Raw genomic sequence first — 20,287 nt, 5'->3', positions numbered from 1 at the left:
AAAATTATAAATCTGTACAATTCTAGGTTTGTCTGCACTAATCTATTAAAATGCAAGTGTAATTTTATTTTTAACCCCAATGGTTTGAGAGGACTTCCTGGAACCCAACTGTGTCAGTATTGCAAACAGAGCATTCTTCAGCAATACTTCAGTATCTTTGATCATTGGCTTAATAAAGTTCTAATGAACTTGTTAAAATGACCAGACTCTCTTCAAAGATAATTCCAGTTACTCTTGGCTGCATAACTGTCAGATTCTGTCATTTGTACATTTTGAGGGCATAGACTTTTGTAATTAAAAATAAAAGCAGCTTTTGGAAAAATGTTATTTCAACTGCTGCACAGTGAGCTAAATGGGCTTTTTAGCATCGTTTAAACGTTTAGTCAAATCCTGTGGAAAAATGGAAGCAGTTCCTAAATGTTGGTAATCTACTGAAGTAATGGAGGGTTTTAAGACCACTTTAGAAAAACATTGTGACTGACGTAAGGATCTTTCGAATTCATCAGATATCAAATGTAAGGAATGTCTCCTTCATAATTTGGCAATCCTGTACTTCTAAATGACAATGGTTTACCAAATCAAAAAGCAATAATATTTGTGCATATATGGTTCATATTGCTTTCCACATAAAATAGATGTCAGTATCATGATATAGTTTGTTTCCAATGACTGCTTTTATTTCCGATTTTAGTATTCTATATGAAGTAGGTCACTCTCTGAATTGACCAAATATAGCTGCCTAACCTGCTGACATACTTGATGGGCAGCGTTCTTTTTGAAACGAGGATCAAAGCAATGTTACTGTTTAAAAGCTACATGTGGATAAAAAATAAATTATTGTTGGAGAACCTGCAGCAAGGATATCATTATATATGAACAGATAATAGTGACTATATTTTATGTAAACTGTATTTTCTGCTTTTATGTTTGTGTCTTATCCTCTTGTTTTGCTGCTGAAACCTGTTCAAACCTTGCATAGGTGTGAAACGTTGCCTGGTTCACATACGCATTATTCAAAATATTAAAATCTACTATAAAAGTTAAGATGATTACACCATTAGTAAAGTGCTGTCTGTCTCAGTCTGCCTTTGCTAAAGGATTCACAGATGGAGATCTGTCTGCAAGGTTGTTCTTCTAAATCCACAGCTTAATGTCAATTAGTTGAACTGAGCATTCTTAAACTCAGCTGGGTTCTTGGGCGAAATTGCTAAGTAGAGGCTGGTCAATGCACCACAGGACGAGGCAAAGCATTTAATGTAGATTCACTCTGGGCTACTTGTGTACCCACGAGCCTAGAATTGCATAGAATATACAGCACAGAAACAGGACATTCACCCCAGCTGGTCCATGCTGGTGTTTATGCTCCACGCTAGCCTCCTTCATCCCCTCCGAACCTAACCATCTCATCACTTATGGTGGGTGTGTTTGCGCAAATGCGATCTACCCATTGTGATTATAATGGCCATCACATGCTAATCCTAGTTTCTCTCATTGGGAGGTTATAAATATGCTGGTCACTAATAAATCCAATGAGCCTTTACCCAGAGAGTGGAGAGAATGAGAAATTTTCTACTCGAGTAATTGAGGCAAATAGCATAAATGCGTTTAAGGGGATGCTGAATAAGTACATGAGGGAGAAAGGAACAGAAGGTGATGCTGATGGGGTGAGATGAAGTAAGTTGGGAGTTGATGTACAAGTTATTTAATGGTGGAATTGGCTCGAGGGACCTACTCCTGTTTCTTGTGTTCTTATGTTCATAACCTTCTATTCCTTTCTCCTGTACTGGTCTACCTTCCTTTAAATATATTTATGCTATTCAGCTCAACTACTCTATGATTGTGAGTTCCATGCTGTGGGTAAAGAATTTGCTCATGAATTCCTTATTGGATTTATTAACCATTATCTTCTATTTATGGTCCCTATTTTCCTGCACCTAGGGATGGCACAAGTATGTGGCCTGGCATAGGGCACCTCCATTAGAGAGTGGTGCATTTGGAGGAGCGGGGGGGGGTAGAAAAAGGCTTTTTTTTTAAAGAAAAAAATAATTTATACAGCCAGAAAGAGCAAAGGAAAAAGATCTCCAGTTTTCAATTGAACTTCATTGTGCGTCCTGCAGTAACGACCCCAGTTACTTTTTTTCAAAAAGCTTCTTATCTTCTTTGTAATATCATTTATTTTAACTCTTGATCTATTTAAAGCCAGCTGTTAAACCAGCATGTACTTTGTTCTCTTAACACAGACTGGTGTTATAGAACTGGAGAATTCATGTAGGTTCGAGCTATAATTGGGAATGTCAGTTTTCTTCACTCGCAATCATCTATCATAGAATATTTAATTAATGACATAAGGCAACTTTTAAGTAATCGGCTAAGGTTTAAAATATAAAAAATCTCTCCTGTACAGCGAAACGAGCTGCTGAAGCCATGTGTAAACTTAACAATGGGCACTTAAATAAAAAGTGACATTGCACTGACAAGCACCTAAACGAACTAGCTGAATGCACACCACATGTTTCAACATGTTAAGGTAAACCAGCAGATGCAATTCATGTTAAGTTTTTAGTTTACCTATAAGTTGTGATTTCAGGGAAGAAACCAGATACTGAGCCACTTTCTTTTCTGTTGTTCTTTATGCATCATTAATATTCAGCAGAAACTAGCAATGAAGAGCCATTGTAGTTTCTCAATATGCAGTTTTATCTACTTGCGATTCCTTGGTGGGAAAAAAGCAGGTGTTTAAGTAACAAAATTGCATATACTTGCTCTAAATTATAGTAGTTTAAATGCTAAATCAGTAATTTATTTTGAACACATTTGAATACTATGAGTTCTGTGAACCAAGCATTTGTTTCCTTTTGTCAAACTACTGCTTTGCAACTCTTAATACAAAAAACTGTTCCCTTTAGCAACAGATTCTGCACTAAGTTTCTATCACACTTTCCTGACTTTCATCTGCATGATCAGCACTAATATTTCGGTGCATCTATACCCTGCCTTAAGCAAAAGAAGTGCTTGCTTGGTCAATGTGACAAAACTGATTGTAAAAATACTTTTGTTTCTTAATCTACTCACCTGTGTTCCAAGCCTTGCCCAGTTGATTTTTTTTCTGGTTCTTATGTACTTTTTCAGCATAAAGAGAGCAAAGTTTTTTGAAAATACTGAATTGCACCTCTTATTTACTGCACTTGTCGGATGTATTTATTTAAAGAAAAATAAATTTTCCTGGCTGTCCACTTTGAAAAACTGACATCGTCTTTTAAGAAATGTCTGTTGAAGGATCCATATCAGTAGGAATGTTGTGACATTTTATCTTGCATTGAGATGAATATTGCCTTTGTGCATTCATGTAATTGTGGATATTGTACCATTGCAGTAATAAACTGGAAAAGTGTGTGTGTGTCAAACATGTCTGAAACTGCCTTGTTGCTCTGGCACCTCATTATCAGCTCTTTTAATCCTATAATTTAAAAAGAAGGGATGTAGCCTAATTATCAATCTATGCAAAAAAATGTTGCTCTTCACATGCTATAATCTATGGTGCTGGTTAAATTGCTGCAGTTAATCAAAGGGGCTAATATTTCCGTGTGTACTTTTCAGGGTTAAGACAAAATCCCAGTTCACAAAATATATTAACCAGTCAAAGAAGGATTTCTAATTGAATCAAACGGTCATAAACCTTGGATAAGAAGGAAGAACCTCTCGGCCCTGTGACTGAAGACATTGTGTAATGAGTCTTCTGTGTTTTCATAATAGTATACTTTTCTCCAAGGTTAGAATCTTTTAAGCCATGTCTGTTGCTGCAATGACATCTTAGAAAGGGGTTCATACAACCCAGTAGGTCTTTAATTGGTTAGGTTAACTTCAGCGTCTTCAAGAGGAAGCTGAACCAGTTCTTGACTGAGGCAGAGATCGAGTCATATAGATAAAATTTTGCCCATGTCATCTCTTAGGCTGGTTTCAATTGCCTGAGGCGATCAAAGAAGAATTTTGCTGAATATATTTTCCCAAATTGGCCCTGGAGAGGCAAGTGTTTTTTCATGTGTGAGTGCTTGCTGGACTAGCTGGTCTTATGCCCATCAATTCTGCATGTTTTTAAATGATCATTTTACAGTAATGTAAAGAATTAATTATCATACTCATCCACCTACACGTCTACTATTAGGATAAGGTTGTCGAAGGTTTATTGATGAAGAAAAATGGTCAGGTCAAGGTTTTTTGAAGTTTTTTTGAGATGAAATTCCTGGAAGATTTAGATGGACTTGGGAAAAAGCTGAGAGCAGATGCATTTAAGAATATCAAGTGGTGGTATTAATTTAAAAGCATAAACTCTTTGTAGATCTGGTTAGGTTGGGTTATTCAGTAAATATCTTGATATAGAGTATTGCTGGAGAAGATGAAGAAAGTTGAAATTTATCAACGCACCAATCCTCTGAACTGTGGTTATGGAATCTGAAGCAACCACAGCCCTTTTGTGAGCCTGCCACTAATATGCAAACTTTCCCAACTGTAGCATAACTCAAAACGTTAACTGTTCCACAGACCACACCAACTCAAGACTTTATATTTACAATGTTGTCAGCTGTGGTTCAATTGGTAGCATTCTGCCCTCTTGAGTCAAAAGATTGTGGGTACAAGTCCCAGTCAAAGGATTTCAGTGCAAAATCTGGGCTGACGTTCCAGTGCAATATTAAGGGAACTGCCATCTTTCACATGAGACATTAAATCGAGGTCCCAGTTCCATCCTCTCATGCTGTAAAAGATCCCTTGACTGTATTGGAAGGAAATCAGGGAAATTCTTCCCTGTGTCCTAGTGAATATTTATCTCTCACTGACTTTTTTTTAAAAATCTGGTTATTAATGCATTGCTATTCGTGGTCCTTGCTATGTGCAGATTGGTTATAAAGCACTTGGGGATGTCCTGAGGTTGTGAAAGGTGCTATATAAATTCAAGTTCTTTCTGAAGGATACTGGCCTTTTGTAAACCAACAGCTTTCAAGATCATTTTATCTGCTGCCAGTCAACAAATTACCCTATTAATTGAATTCAAGTTCCCAACCTTCTATGGTGGTATTTTAACCTCAAGGTCACTAGTCCAGTATCATAACTTCTAGGGTACACAAGTAGATTTGTGTCTTTTAAATGGAGCTTGTTTCTGAGCTTAGTATCCAATCATACAATCTAAAAGTAGGCACAAAGTCAAGGATGGTGTTCAATGTTTTAGAAAACAAATAGTACTGGAGACCAGAAAGATATTGTTAAACTGGCTAAAATGTATTATGTGGCTTACTGCATTGTAAGCTCCAAAATGGTAACTGTACAATATTTACAGAAACTTAAACAATTCTAACCAGACTTATATTAGTTAATCACAGACAAGTGAAAAAATAAATTTACAAAGTTAGCATTATGTCAGTAAAACAGTCTTCAGTACAAGCCTTTCAGTGTTTACACACACTTGGTCCAAACCAACTGCTGTTCCAGTCATCCTTTTTTACGGTGCTTGTTTCTGAAATATCTGCAAGTGTGGGCAATCAGCTTATTCAGATCATGAGTGAAGCGGAGTTTTGAGGGTGAATCTCTGCATGTATTGACACATGGGCTTCTGAAGCGAAGGAAGCAAATTCCTCATAGTTGTAGCTTTGGTTCTTGGTTCCAAATTGATCAGTTATTTGGGAGGTACTTGACGAGCTATAAAGAAAGATTGTGAATTCAGAGAATGTGATTATGTGCCTCATGTCAGAGTATATTTAATGGTCATTTTCTAAAACTCAGCCATGGCTCAAAAGTGCAACTAGGCTATGCAGATTGGAAAAGTCCCTTGTTTGATCTGTGATATTCATTGAATAGCTGAACTCTGATAGCACAGCAACCGTGGGTACGATACATTTGGCCTCAGTGCCCCTTGTGTAATGAGTAAAAAAAAAACTCAGCCAAGATTCTCATTACAGAAAACTCTGCAGGGACCGCACACCCCTGCCTAAAACCAGGCCACCAGGCTAGAATGTGTGCATGTGTTGACATTGGTTGGATGGATGAATGAACGAATGACCCAGCGAAGTGAAGGAGTGGCGATATAGTTCCAAGTCACGATGGTGTGTGACCTGGAGGGGATCTTGCAGGTGGTGATGTTCCTATGCATCTGTGCCCTTATTCTTCTAGATGGTAGAGATCAAAGGTTTAGAAGGTGCTGTCGAAAGAGCCGTGGCGAGTTGCTGCAGTGCATCTTGTAGATTGTGTACACTGCTGCCACTGTGCACCAGTGATGGATGGGGGCACCAATTAAGTACAAAAACAAGAAATGCTGGATTCACTCAGCAGGTCTGGCAGCATCTGTGGAAAGAGAAGCAGAGTTAACGTTTCGGGTCAGTGACCCTTCTTCGGAACTGGCACCAATTAAGTAAGCTGCTTTATCCTGGATGGTGTCAAGCTTCTTGAACGTTGTTGGAGTTGCATTCAGCCAGCCAGGTGGAGGGTATTCCATCACTCCTAACGTGCCTTGAGGATGGTGAAAAGGCTTTGGAGAGTCAGGAGATGAGTTACTCGCTGCAGATTTTCCAGCCTCTAACCAGCTCTCCTAGCCACAGTATTTATATTTAAGTTTCTGGTCAATGGTGACCCCAAGGGTGTAGGTGTGGAATTCAGCGATGGTAATGCCCTTGAATGTCATGGGGAGATTCTTAGATTCCCTCTTGTTGGGGATGGTCATTGTCTAGCATTTATGTGGCGCAAATATTACTTGCCTCTTATCAGCCCAAGCCTGGTCTTGCTGCATGCAGATATGGACTGCTATCTGAGGAGTTACGAGTGCTACTGAACACTGTTCAAATGTCAGCGAACATCCCCACCACTGACCTTAATGTTGGAGAGAAGGTCATTAATGAAGGAGCTGAAAATGGTTGGCCCTAGCACACTACCCTGAGGAACTCCTGCATTGAATTCCTGGGGCTGACATGATTGGCCTCCAACAACCACAACCATCATCTTTGTGCTAGGTATGACTCCAACCAGTGGAGAATTTTTCCCACTGATTTCCATTGACTTCAATTTTGCTAGTGCTCCTTGATGCCACACTCAGTCAAATGCTGCCTTGGTGTCAAGGGCAGTCATTCTTACCTCATATATGGAATTCAGTTCTTTTGTTCATATTTGGACCAAGGCTGTAATGAGGTCTGGGGCCAAATGGCCCTGGCAGAACCCAAACTGAGCAGCGGTGAGCAGGTTATTGCTGAGTAAGTGCCACTGTTGATGACACCTTCCATCACTCTGCTGCTGATTGACTGTAAACTGATGGGGTGGTAATTGATTGGATTTAATTTGTCCTGCTTTTTGTGGACAGGGCATACCTGGGCAATGTTCCACATTGTCGAATAGATGCCAGTCTTGCAGCTGTAGTGGAACAGCTTGGCTAAGGACGTGTCTAGTTCTGCTGCATAATTCTTCAGTACTGCAGCCTTGATGTTCTCAGGGCCCATAGCCTTTGCTGTATCCAGTACCTTCAGCCTTCATGGAGTGAGTCAAATTGGCTGAACACTGGTATCTGTGTTGCTGGGGACCTCAGGAGGAGGCAGAGATGGATCATCCACTCAGCACTTCCGGCTGGAGATGGTTGCAAATGCTTCAGCATTGTCTTTTGCACTGATGTGTTGGGCTCCCCCATCATTGAGGATTAGGATGTTTTTGCAACCGCCATCTCCTGTTAATTGTTTAATTGTCCAACAGCATTCACAATGAATGTGGTGGGACTGATCCATTGGTTGTGGGATCACTTAGCTCTGACTATAGCCTGCTGCTTCTGCTGTTTAGCACTCATGTAGTCCTGTGTTATAGCTTCACCCCATTGGCATCTCATTTTTTAGATATATCTGGTGCTGCTCCTGGTATACACTCCTACACACCTCATTGAACCAGGGTTGGTCCCTGGCTTGATAGTGATGGTAAAGTGAGGGATGTGCTGGCCCATGAGGTTACAGATTCTGGTTAAATACAATTCTGCTACTGCTGCTGACTGACAATGTGTCATGAATGCCCAGTTTTGAGTTGCTCAATTTTTTCTGAATCTATCCCATTTAACAGTGGTAGTGCCACACAACACAATGGAGGATAGCCTCAGTGTGAAGACAGGACTTCATCTCCACAAGCACTGTACAGTGGTCACTCCTGCCGATGCTGTCATGGACACATGCATCTGCAACAGTTGGATTGGTGAGGATGAGATCAAGTAGGTTTTGCCCTCTTGGTTCTCTCCAACAGGCCCAGTCTGGCAGATATGACCTTCAGGACTCAGCCAATTCAGACAGTAATGGTGCTATGCTTGGTGATGGACATTGAAGTCCCCCACCCAGAGTACATCTGAGCCCTTGCTACCCTCAGTGCTTCCTTCAAGTGCTGCCAAAGGGATCCTTAATGCCAAAGGGATCAAAGGATATGGGGAGAAAGTGGGAACAGGGTACTTCATTAGACGATCAGCCATGATCTTTTTTGAATGGCGGTGCAGGCCTGAGGGACTGAATGGCCTACCCCTGCTCCTATTTTCTATGTTTCCAACATAGAGGAGCACTGATTCATCATCTGAGGGAGGAAGGTGGTAATCAGCAGGATCTTTCCTTGCCTATGTTTGGCCTGATGCCATGAGACTTTATGGGATCCAGAGTCAATGTTGAGGGCCAGGGCCCTCTGTACACCAGTGTTGGTGGGAAAGGGTATACTCAGGGATGATGATGGAGGAGTCTGTGTATGTAAGGTATGATTATGTCAGGCTGTTTCTTGACTAGGCTGTGGGACAGTTCTCCCAATTTTGGCACAAGTGCCCAGATATTAATGATGAAGACTTTGCAGGGTGGACTGAACAGTGCCTAGGTCGATGCCAGGTGGTCTGTCTGGTTTTGTTCTTCAACTTTTTCCTGTAGCGTTGCTAGGGTATTTCAAAGAACAGTTAAGAGTCAACCACATTGCTGTGGGGTCTGGAGTCACATGCAGGCCAAAAGGGATAAGGATGGCAGATTTCCTTCCCTGAAGGACATTTGAGAAAAAGATGGGTTTTTACAACAATCTGGTAATTTCATGTTTATATCAATGAGACTAGCTTTTTAATTCCAGATTTATTAATTAATTGAATTTATATTTCTCTAGCTGCTGTGATGGCATTTGAACTCACGTTGCTGGAGCATTATTCTGAGTATCTGGATTACTATTCCACTAACAATACCCTATGCTACTGTTATTCATGTCATCCCCTACAGCACCTTCAAGCAAAATGTGACTATAGACAGCACAGCCCAGTCTGGTCCTGTTCTTGCATTGCATTCACACATGCATGCCTGCACACATTCCAGCAGATATCACTACACATAAGAACATAAGAAATAGGAGCAGGAATAGGCCATTCAGCCCCTCAAGCCTGCCCAGCCATTCAATAAGATCATGGCTGATCTGTCCCAGGCCTCAACTCCTCTTTCGGGCCTGCTCCGCATAACCCTCGACTCCCCGAGATTTCAAACATATATCCACCACCTCCTTGAATACATTTAGTAACCTAGCCTCCAAACTCTCTGAGGTAGAGACTTCCAGAGATTCACCACCCTTTGAGAGAAGAAATTCCTTCACATCTCAGTTTTAAATGTGTGCCCCCTTATTCTGTAACTATGTCCCTAGTTCGAGATTCCCCCACCAGTGGAAACAAAGTCTCAACATCTACCCTGACAAGCTCCCTTAAAATCTTATATGTTTCTATAAGATCACCTCTCACTCTTCTAAACTCCAATGAATAAAGGCCTAACCTGTTTATCCATTCTTGATAAGACAACCCCTTCATCCCAGGAATCAGCCTAGTGAACCTTTTCCGAACTGCCTCCAATGCTAGTATATTCTTCCTTAAATACGGGGACCAAAACTGTACGCAGTACTCCAGGTGTGGCCTCACCAACACCGTGTACACTTGTAACAAGACTTCCCTATTTTTAAACTTTAACCCCCTCGTAATAAAAGCCAGAATTCCATTTGCCTTCCTAATTACTTGCTGCACCTGCATGCTAAATTTTTGTGTTTCATGCACAAGAACACCCAGATCCCTCTGTACTGCAGTATTTTGTAGTCTTTCTCCATCAAAATAATAATCTGCCTTTTTATTCTTCCTCCCAAAGTGGATGACCTCACACTTTCCCACACTGAACTCCATCTGCCAAGTTTTTGCCCACTCACTAACCTATCTATATCCCTTTGCAGATTCTTTGTGTCCTCATCACAACATGCCCTCCCACCTATTTTTTGTATTATCAGCAAATTTGGACACTCTACACTCTGTCCCTTCCTCCAAGTCATTAATATTCATAGTAAATAGTTGAGGCCCTAGGACCGATCCTTGTGGCACCCCATTAGTTACGGCTTTCCAACCTGAAAAAGGCACATTGATCCCGACTCTCTGCCTTCTGTGTGTTAGTCAATCCTCAATCCATGCCAACACATTGCCCCAATACCCTGAGCTCTTATATTGTGCAATAACCTTTTATGTGGCACCTTATCGAACGCCTCCTGAAAATCTAAATACACTACATCTACTGGTTCCCCTTTATCCACTCTGCTTGTTATATCCTCAAAGAACTCTAACAAATTTGTCGAACATGATTTCCATTTCATAAAACAATGTTGACTCTGTTTGATTGCATTATGTTTGTCTATTTCTGTCTTAATAATGGACTCTAGCATTTTCCCAGTGACTGATGATAAGCTAACTGATCTGTAGTTTCCTAGTTTCTGTCTCCCTCCTTTCTTGAATAGGGGTGTCACATTGGCGGTTCTCCAATCTGCTGACACCCTACCGGAATCCAGTGAGTTTTGGTATATTACGACCAATGCCTCCACTATCTCTGCAGCCACTTCTTTTAAAACCCTTGGATGCAGGCCATCAGGTCCTGGCGACTAGTCTTTAGTCCCATCAGTTTGTCCAGCACCTTTTCCCTCATGATAGAGATTGGTACAAGTTCCTCCCTCCCATTTACACCTTGCTCATCTATTATTTTTTTTATTTTATTATTTAGAGATACAGCACTGAAACAGGCCCTTCGGCCCACCGAGTCTGTGCCGACCAACAACCACACATTTATTACTAACCCTACAGTAATCCCATATTCCCTATCACCTCCCTACACTAGGAGCAATTTACAATGGCCAATTTACCTATCACCTGCAAGTCTTTTGGATGTGGAAGGAAACCGGAGCACCCGGCGAAAACCCACGCAGACACAGGCAGTACCCAGAATTGAACCCGGGTCCCTGGAGCTGTGAGGCTACAGTGCTCACAACTGTGCCGATGTTTATAGTGTCCTCCACCGTGAAGACCGATGCAAAATATTGGTTTAAGTTATCTGCCATTTCCCTGTTCCCTGTTATTAATTCCCCAGTCTCGTCCTCTAAGGGTCCCACACTTACTTTACCTACTCTCTTCCTTTTTATATACCCATAGAAGCTCTTATTGTTTGATATTGTCAAGAAATATAAAAACAAATCAGGAATGGGAAGCCTGAGCAATTTTCTCCTAAGGAACCCACAGCACTGAGGGCCAACTGTAGTAGCCATGCTGCTGCCCCATTTGATGTCTGTTAATCTGGGACGTTTTTGATTGATAATTGCTCTGTGCTATACTGTCACAACCAGCTGAGTCACTGTAAGGCAAGGCATAGGGCAATTGGGGCAAGACTTAAACTGAGTCGCTGAGAGAGATATAAACTACTGAAAACGTCATACAAAGTAAATTGCTGCTCCTGATGCTAAACTAAATGTCAGGTTGCTACTGTCTTGCTCAACGTAAAACAGAATAACTTACTTCAAACTAGTGAATTTAAGGTAGAAAGTTAATTAGGGAGAGAAGGTCACTAGACCATATGAGCCTCCTTTAGGCTCCTCTAATGGCTTGTGACTTTATCCAGTGAGGAACTGACCCAGCCAAATTAGGAGGATGCCAGTTTGCTCCTCTGTGCTGAGCTAACTATTTAAGCGGTGCTACAAGGAGAGGGTTGCCCAGGATTCCAACCATCCTGATTACCATACAGCAAACCCCTATTGGAGGTAAAAACAGAAAATGCTGGAAATACTCAGCAGCTCTGGCAGCATCTGTGGAGAGAGAAACAGAGTTAATGTTTCAGGTCGATGACCTTTCACAAATGTTGGGTGAGGATTGAGCTTGACCATAACATGCTCTCCTCTAAAACCAAACAACCTGTCAACACTCATGGTTGTGTGAGGGGCCAGGGAGTGCCAGACGCCTGTGAAACTACAGTTACCCAACAAGGAATCAATGTCTTTGGGCGAGGTTGGAAAGGGAGAAAAATTGGTCAGAAATTTGAAAGAAAAATTAAAGAAATAATGAGGTTTCATATGTCTCAGCTGGAGTCTGGTGCCCAATTCTGGAATGGGATTTACTAAAATGGTATCAAGGATGAGAGACTTACTTCAGTTACCGTTGTCAGACTAGTAAAGCTAAGGTTGTCCTCTTTAGGTCAAAGAAGGTTAAGAGGAGATTTAAGAGGTGTTTAAAGCTATGACGGATCCTGATAGCATAAATGAGGAGAAACAATTTCTGCTGGCAGGAGGGTTGGTAACCAGAGGACATCGATTTAAGATAATTGCCAAGACTCACTGTTTTGAGATTTCTGTATGCACAGTGTTGGAATGTACCAACTAAAAAGGTGGTGGAAGCAGATTCAATCGTAACTTATAGGCAACCAGATAAGTATTTGAAAAGGAGAAATTACAGGGCTATGGGTAAAGAGCAGGGGAATAAGACTAATTGGATAGCTCGTTGAGACCTGGTGCAGGTACAATGGGCCAAATGACCTCCTTCTGTGCTATATGATTCTATGGTTCTCTCAAATTGCAGTGGAGCCAGAAATGAGTTTCTAGTAATTACCTGCTGAGTGCACTGTGACAGGTGACATTCCAGGCTAAATCATCATCACTGTCGTAGCGTCGAGGATTATCGAAGAAAAAGGCCCTGGGAGTGAATCCATGACTGCACGATATTCCATTCCCTGTCTGCAATAGTGCAGGAAAATTTGGGCAATAAGTCGAGCAGAATAGCATATTCAAACTAATCTAACTGTACCATAAGGACACCAAGCACCAAGTTTAATTTATTAGTTCCACATTTCTAAACATTGTTGTAATGGTTCAAACAATGACCGCTGAGAATGACGAATGTCCTGCAGTGGAAATTATGACAATGGTTCTGTCTATTTTGTAATTAGTGGCCCTATTATTCCGTCTCTGAACCCTGCTTGGATGTATAGAAATGACTTCTGAAAATTCATAATCTCCCACACCTGCGTACCTGATATGTGCTGCTATTACTGGAAATTGCAGAGTCTAGAATAATGCCTAGCACACCTCAGGAGACACCGAGCACTTGAAAAGAAATTCTGAGATACTAACCAGACTTCGGATGGGTCTCCTTACACGAAAGAAGAAGACAACTAAAGTTGTGGGCAGCAATTCCCAGATGAATAGGATCACCCCGAATACCAGGTATCCTTTATCTCCCAATTGCATCTGTAGATCTGCCTGTGTGAGACAACTAATATATCAGCACCTCAACTACAACCTACATTTATATATCTCCTTTAAAGTAGTAAAATGTGTCAAACTGATTCACAGGAGTGTGATCAGACAAAAAGTTTTGATATGGAGCCAAAGACAATGACTTTGACTGGGTTGACTTAGTCAAAGAGGCAGTTTTTAAGAGGATGTTAAAGGAGGTAGAGAGATTTAGAGTGGGAATTCTAGAGCTTGGGGCTGAGACAGCTGAAAGCACAGCAGGCAATCACAGAGTGATGCAAATCAAGGATGTGCAAGAGGCCAGAATTTAGGAACACAGAGTTCTCGTCAGTTGTAAGGCTGGCGGAGGTGACTGAGAAAGGGAGGGGGCAAGGCCCTATAAGAATTTGAGCTCAAGGATGAGAATTTTAAAATTGAGGCATAAGTGGACCAGGAGCTAACGTAGGTCAGCAAGCATAGAGGCTGTGTAGGACAGTTTATTTTAACTCTTTCTGCAGATCCCAGGCCAGGACATAGATTTGTTCATCTTTATACATCATTACTAATGGGGTATCATCCGAACTGTTTAAACCAAAGCTCATTTAATTTTAATCATCGTATTGATTGACTATATTAATTTACGAGATACCTGCCGAAGGTTCATAAAAATGAAAGTACTGGCTAAAACACAATGGGGAAATTTTCAGTTGCTCATTTCTCACCTGAAAATCAGGCAGCTGATGCTTGAAAATTGGGGGTCGGGGGATTTTCATTTGTGCCAGGTAACGATTGGTCTAATCAGCAGTCCAAAAGCCAGTATCTAACCCTTTGTACCACCCAATCCATCCATTCTAAATAATTGTTTTGCAATGAATACACCAAGAAGTCAGCTTGGTTTCCGCGATCAGTTGGTGACTGGTTGGAATCAGTCAATGGATAGTTCAAAACTACTCTGGTACAATTTTAAAGGGGGTGGGGGGTGGGGGAGGGGGAATTCAGGAACAGGGACACCTGGGGGCTCACATACACAACTCTTTGAAGGTGGCAGGACAAGTTGAGAAGGATGTTAACAAACATATATGGGATTCTGGGCTTTATAAATAGAGGCATAGAGTACCAAAATGTGGAAGTTATGCTCATCCTTTATAAATCACTGTTTAGGCATCAGCTGGAGTATTGTGTCCAATTCTGTGCATGCACTTTAAGAAGGGTTCAGAGGAGATTTACCTGAATAGTACCAGTGATGAGGAACTTCAGTTACGTGAGACACTAGACACTTTGGGATTGTTCTTCATAGAGCAGAGATGGTTCAGAGGAAATTTAATAGAGATGTCCAAACTTATGAGGGTTTTATATAGAGCAAATAAGGAACAAATTGTTTCCGCTGGCAGGAGGGTTAGTAACTAGCGGACACAGATTTAAGGTAACTGGCAAAAGAACTAGAGGGGTGGTGAGGAGACATCTTTTTGTTAGGTCCTGGAATGTACTTTTGAAACGGTGGTGGAAAATGATTCAATAGTTAACTTTCAAAAGAGGATTGGATATATATTTGAAGGGGAAAAGTTTGCAGGACTATGGGGAAAAAGCAGGGGAGTAGGACTAATTAAATAGCTCTTTCAAAGAGCTAACACAGGCATGATGTGCTGAATGGCTTCTCCATCCTGTATGATTCTGTGAAAATTTTTAGTGAAAGTTCCATACTGACCTGATCAGAGACGTTGTACCAATCATAATCAAATGTATTGATGTGGTTATAGGAGGTGAGTGCGATAGCAACCAGGTTGTAGCAGGCCCTTGATGTGTACAGTAATATAATTACTATTCCCACCACTGCAATCTGACACAAAGACGTCCCCTGAAAATAAAAACACAATGAGAATCTTCAATACCCAACCCCTTGCTTTAGAACTCCGTTCGAATGTACAAATAGCAAATAACTTTCGGAAAGATGTTTCTGGTGAAATATTGTGGACTAGATGATGCAGCGGGCTTGAACACTGTTCTGATACCTCTGAGATCTGAGTTTAAATCTAGCCTAAACTGATGGAATGAAAATCTACCTCGCTCTCTAACTGAAATGAGTTTTCGTTGCTCAGCACAGACTGTAGTCGTCTTCAAGAAGTCATAAGGTTGGTTTGGCATGGAGAGTTATGCATGGGAGTAATGATTGACTGAGGTTGGGGATCTAAAGAACTATAGAAGTTTACAGCATAGAAGGAGGCCTTTCTGCCCTTTCTGTCTGTGATGGCTCTTTTTTTGAGCAAACCTAAACTTACCCCACTATCCCGTGCTCTTCCCAGATCCCTGTATCACCTGCTTCAAATATTAATCCATTTCTTTAAAAGATGTGATGGTGTCTGGCTCAACCACTCCCTATGGTAAAAGATTCCATGACCCAACAACTGTCTTGGGTAATGACATTTCTCCCAACCTCTCCTCAATTAGTGACAATTTTAAATTGTTGATTACCCTTGTCACTGACACCTTAAACAGAAAATCATCGCTATTCACCCAGTCAAACATTTCTTAATTTAACATTATTAAATTGCCTATTAGCCATTTCTGTTCCAGTGGAAACCACCCCCACCGCCATATCTCAAATCTGTCCTGAAACTCTAGTTTCCCACTTCTGGCTTTATCCTTCTGCATGTACACTGTCTCTGGCTTTAATGTCCTTTCTACAGTATGGCAACTACAATTTTACACTCTGCTCTCCCTGCAACCTAGTCATAGAATCATAGAAAGTTTATAGCACAGGAAGAGGCCACTTGGCCCATCATGGCCAGAAAAAAAGCCATCCAGCTAATCCCTCTTTCCAGCATTTGGTCCGTAGCCCTGCAGGTTACGGCACTTCAGGTGAGGTGAGGGTTTCCACCTCTACCATCCTTTCAGGCAGTGAGTTTCAGGCCCCCACCACCCTCTGGGTGAAGACATCCTCATCTCCCCTCTAATCCTTCTACCAATCACTTTAAGTCTACCCCCTAGTCACTGACCCTATGCTAAAATAAATAGACCCTTCCTATCCACCCTATCCAGACCCCTCAATTTTGTACATCTCAATTAAATCTCTCCTCAGCCTTCTCTGTTCCAAGGAGAATAACCCCAGCCAATCCAATCTTTCCTCATAGCTGCAATTTTCCAGTCCTGGCAACATCCTCATAAATAATCTCTGTGCTCTCTCTAGTGCAATTATACCCTTTCTGTAATGAGGTGACAAGAACTGCACACAGTACTACAGTACTCAAGTTGTGGCCTAATGTTTTATATGGTTCCAGCAAAAGCTTCCTACTGATACATTCTATGCCTCGGCTAATAAAGGAAAGGATTCCATATGCCTTATTAACCATCTTTATCGACCTACCCTGCTAACTTCAGGGATCTGTGGATATACATTCCAAGGCCCCTCACTTCCTCTACACCTCTCAGTATCCTCCCTTTTATTGTGTATTGCTTTGCCTTGTTTGATCTCCCCAAATGCATCACCTCATACTTCTCAGGATTAAATTCCATTTGCCACTTTTCTGCCCACCTGACCAGTCCATTGATATCTTCCGATAGTCTACAGCTATCCTCCTCACTATCAACCACGCGACCAATATTTGTGTCAAAGGCATGTACAAATTTATCATTACTTCCTTCACTGTCTGTAGTCACCAAGGTTTGGGAAGCCTTTGGTAAATCTGGAGGTTTGGTAGGTTGGAGTTCATTACAGTCAACTCCTCCAATCGTGTTGAAACTCATTCTGAGTTGATTTGTGACTCGGAGAAAGTTGAGAACAGCTGTCAAGGGGCTGTCACTACCTTACCCCTCCTTTTGTTAAATTATGTATGCATCAAGGTGAAGCATGTCATCAGGAATGGAACACTTTGTATTCCAGTTAATTTAAAATTGGAGCGTCCCAAATTTCCTATGTAATTGATTTGCAGTTTTCAATAAATAGACCATAGGTTGCGAGAGTGAATTCCCGTAATCTGCAGTCAGTGCCGGATTACAGCCTCCACCTCCAATGAAGACAGTGGAAAACTCATTGCACCGCTCCCTGCGGATTACAAGAGGCAGAATAATTGTTGGGAATTGTCAATGAGAAGCAGCCAACCATTCTAACTGGGTTGTAAATGGATTTCAAAAGCTAGAGTGTCTTTGAACACAACAGGCAGTAGCTTGAGCCCTGAGCAGTATGTTGCACTTGAACATTGGTGGCAATAAAAAGAGAGCATTTTCTTCATATTCCTGAGAGCAGAGGGGTGCTTGAGTTACTGTTTGCTAATAATTTGTTTCAAAATATGGATAATAAGAACACAAACAGGAGGTAAATGATACAATAGGAACTCTCTCTGTTAAGAAATATGGAAAGACACAAATTGAGGGGTTTGATATGATGATTCCATTATACTGATAGTAAGATGGGGAGGCAGAGAACATGCCCTTAATATGATATGTAAAATAACGTGATGGTAGTGCCAAAGATGGAATTGAAATGATGCCAGTGCCAAACAATGACATGGGCCTATCAAAGCGATAAGTCTTCAAAACCAATTGAACACAGTTGTACATTTGTTTCTGAATAGTTTGCTTATTTTTGTTGTGGGAGATGACAGAGGCTATGGTTGCAACCTTGGTAGATTTAATTATTTTCTTTGATCACAATTCAATCATAATTACATCTTCCCCTCCCTTCCTCTTTCAGCATTCCAAAGGGACTGTTCGCTCCATGATACCCTGGTTCACTCCTCAATTACTTCCACCATTCCCATGGCACCCTTCCATTGCAAGCTCAGGAGATGCAAGACCTGTCCTTTTACCTCCTCTCTTCTCATTGTCCAAGACCCCAAACATTCCTTCCAGGTGAAACAGCAATTTACTTGTACTTCTTTCAATTTTGTATACTGGAGTCATTCTGGCACAAAAGGAGGCCATTCGGCCCATCAGGTCCATGCCTGCCCTCTGTAGAGCAATCCAGTCAGTCATATTCCTCTGCTCTGACCCTGTAGCCCTGCAACGTTTTTCTTCCTGAAGTGCTGAAGTGTCCATCCAATTTCCTTTTGAAATCATTGATCGTCTCCACTTACACCACTTTTGTAGACAGGTCATTAATACTCGCTGCATAAAAAAGTGCTTCCTTGCATACCCCCTCCATCTCTTGCCCAAAACTGTAAATCTGTGTCCCCTAGTTCATGTACCATCAGCTAATGGGAACAGCATTTCTTTGTCTACCTTATCTAAACCTGTCATAATCTTGTACACCTCTGTCAAATCTCCTCTCAATCTCCTATGTTCCAAGGTCAATATCCCCATCTTCTCTAACCTAACCTTGCAGCTAAAATCCCTCATCCCTGAAACCATTCTGATGAATTGCCTCTGCACCCTCTCAAGGACCTTCACATCCTTCCTAAAGTGTGATGACCAGAACTGGACACAATAATCTAGGTGTGGCCTAACCGGAGCTTTATAAAGGTTCAGCATAACTTCCCTGCTTTTGTACTCAATGCCTTTATTTATGAAGCCCAAGATCCCATATGCTTTGCTAACTACTGTCTCAATATATCCCACCACCTTCAAAAATCCATGCACAAAAACCCAGGTCCCTCTGTTCTGCACTTTCTTTAGAACTGAACCATTAAGTCTGTATTGCCTCTCCATATCCCTTCTGCCAAAATGCATCATCTCACACTTGTCTGCATTAAATTCCATCTGCCACTTGTCTGTCCATTCTGCTAGCCTATGTCCTGTTGCCGGATGATTAGTAACATCCTCACTGTTTGCCACATCTCCAAGATTATCATAGAAAATTTAGAAATTTTATTCTGCATTCTAATATCCAAGTCATTTATAAAGCAGTGGTCCGAGCACTGAACCTTGAAGATCACCACTGTCTACCATCCTTCAGTCTGAAAAACAACCATTTACCACTACTTGCTGTTCTGTCCTGAAGCCAATTTTTTATTCAGTTGGACACTGACCCTCCTATTCCATGAGCCTCAATTTTGGCAACCAGTTGTGTTACTTTGACAAATGCTTTCTTAAAATCAATATAGACAACATCCATTACATTCCCTTCATCAATCTTCTCTGTTATTTAATCAAAAAATTCAATTAGATTTGTTGAGCACACTCTGCCTTTAACAAATCTATGCTGCCTCTCCTTGATTAACTCCAAGTGCCTGTTGATTTGTTTCCCTGATTATTGTTTCTAAAACTTTACCCACCACTGATGTTAAACTGACCAGCCTGTAGTTACTAGGAATGTCCTTATACCCTTTCTTGAATAAGGGTGTCACCTTTGCCACTCTCCAATCCTCTAACAACTCACCCGTATCTAGGGAATATTGGAATATTCTGGGAAGCCAACAAAATCAGAACTCAGTGATGCCATTGATTCTCTAGCCAGTGGAAAAGCCCCTGGAAAGGATGGCATTACCCCTGCTATACTCTCAGCACTCCATGAACTGCTTTGCCTGTGATGGGATGAGGGAGCAGTACCACAGGACATGTGCGATGGCAATATCATCACCCTCTATAAGAACAAGGGTGACCATGGTGACTGCAACAACTACCGTGGAATCTCCCTGCTCAGCATAGTGGGGCAAGTCTTTGCTCGTTTTAAACAGACTCCAGAAGCTGGCTGAGCGTGTCTACCCTAAGGCACAGTGCGGCTTTCAAGCAGAGAGATCCACCACTGACAGGCTGTTCTCCCTTCGCCAGCTACAGGAGAAATGCCGCGAACAACAGATGCCCCTCTACGTTGCTTTCATTGATCTTACCA

General features: G+C 41.4%; 2 protein-coding genes across 3 annotated transcripts in view; one reads left to right on the top strand and one right to left on the bottom strand.

The window, feature by feature from the left end:
• The window catches only part of ero1b (endoplasmic reticulum oxidoreductase 1 beta), a 111,859-nt gene extending 108,455 nt beyond the window's left edge, over positions 1–3,404 (top strand). For both annotated transcript variants that reach the window (XM_068020769.1, XM_068020776.1), the window contains exon 16: positions 1–3,404. This exon is cut by the window's left edge and continues 426 nt beyond it. The gene's annotated coding sequence lies outside the window, so the exon portion shown is untranslated.
• A 1,846-nt stretch (positions 3,405–5,250) lies between these two features.
• LOC137355518 (G protein-coupled receptor 137Ba-like) overlaps positions 5,251–20,287 on the bottom strand; it is a 49,300-nt gene continuing 34,263 nt past the window's right edge. Inside the window, exons 4-7 of the mRNA XM_068020754.1 lie at positions 15,230–15,379; positions 13,423–13,551; positions 12,902–13,026; positions 5,251–5,688 (exon numbers count right to left, since the gene is read on the bottom strand). Of these exons, the coding sequence (XP_067876855.1) occupies positions 5,541–5,688; positions 12,902–13,026; positions 13,423–13,551; positions 15,230–15,379 (552 nt within the window). The 3' untranslated portion in view covers positions 5,251–5,540. The remainder of the gene's footprint in view (positions 5,689–12,901; positions 13,027–13,422; positions 13,552–15,229; positions 15,380–20,287) is intronic.

This window comes from Heterodontus francisci, chromosome 3 (assembly GCF_036365525.1).
Source record: "Heterodontus francisci isolate sHetFra1 chromosome 3, sHetFra1.hap1, whole genome shotgun sequence".
Classification (NCBI taxonomy): domain Eukaryota; kingdom Metazoa; phylum Chordata; class Chondrichthyes; order Heterodontiformes; family Heterodontidae; genus Heterodontus; species Heterodontus francisci.
This window is presented reverse-complemented; position numbering and strand designations above follow the sequence as displayed.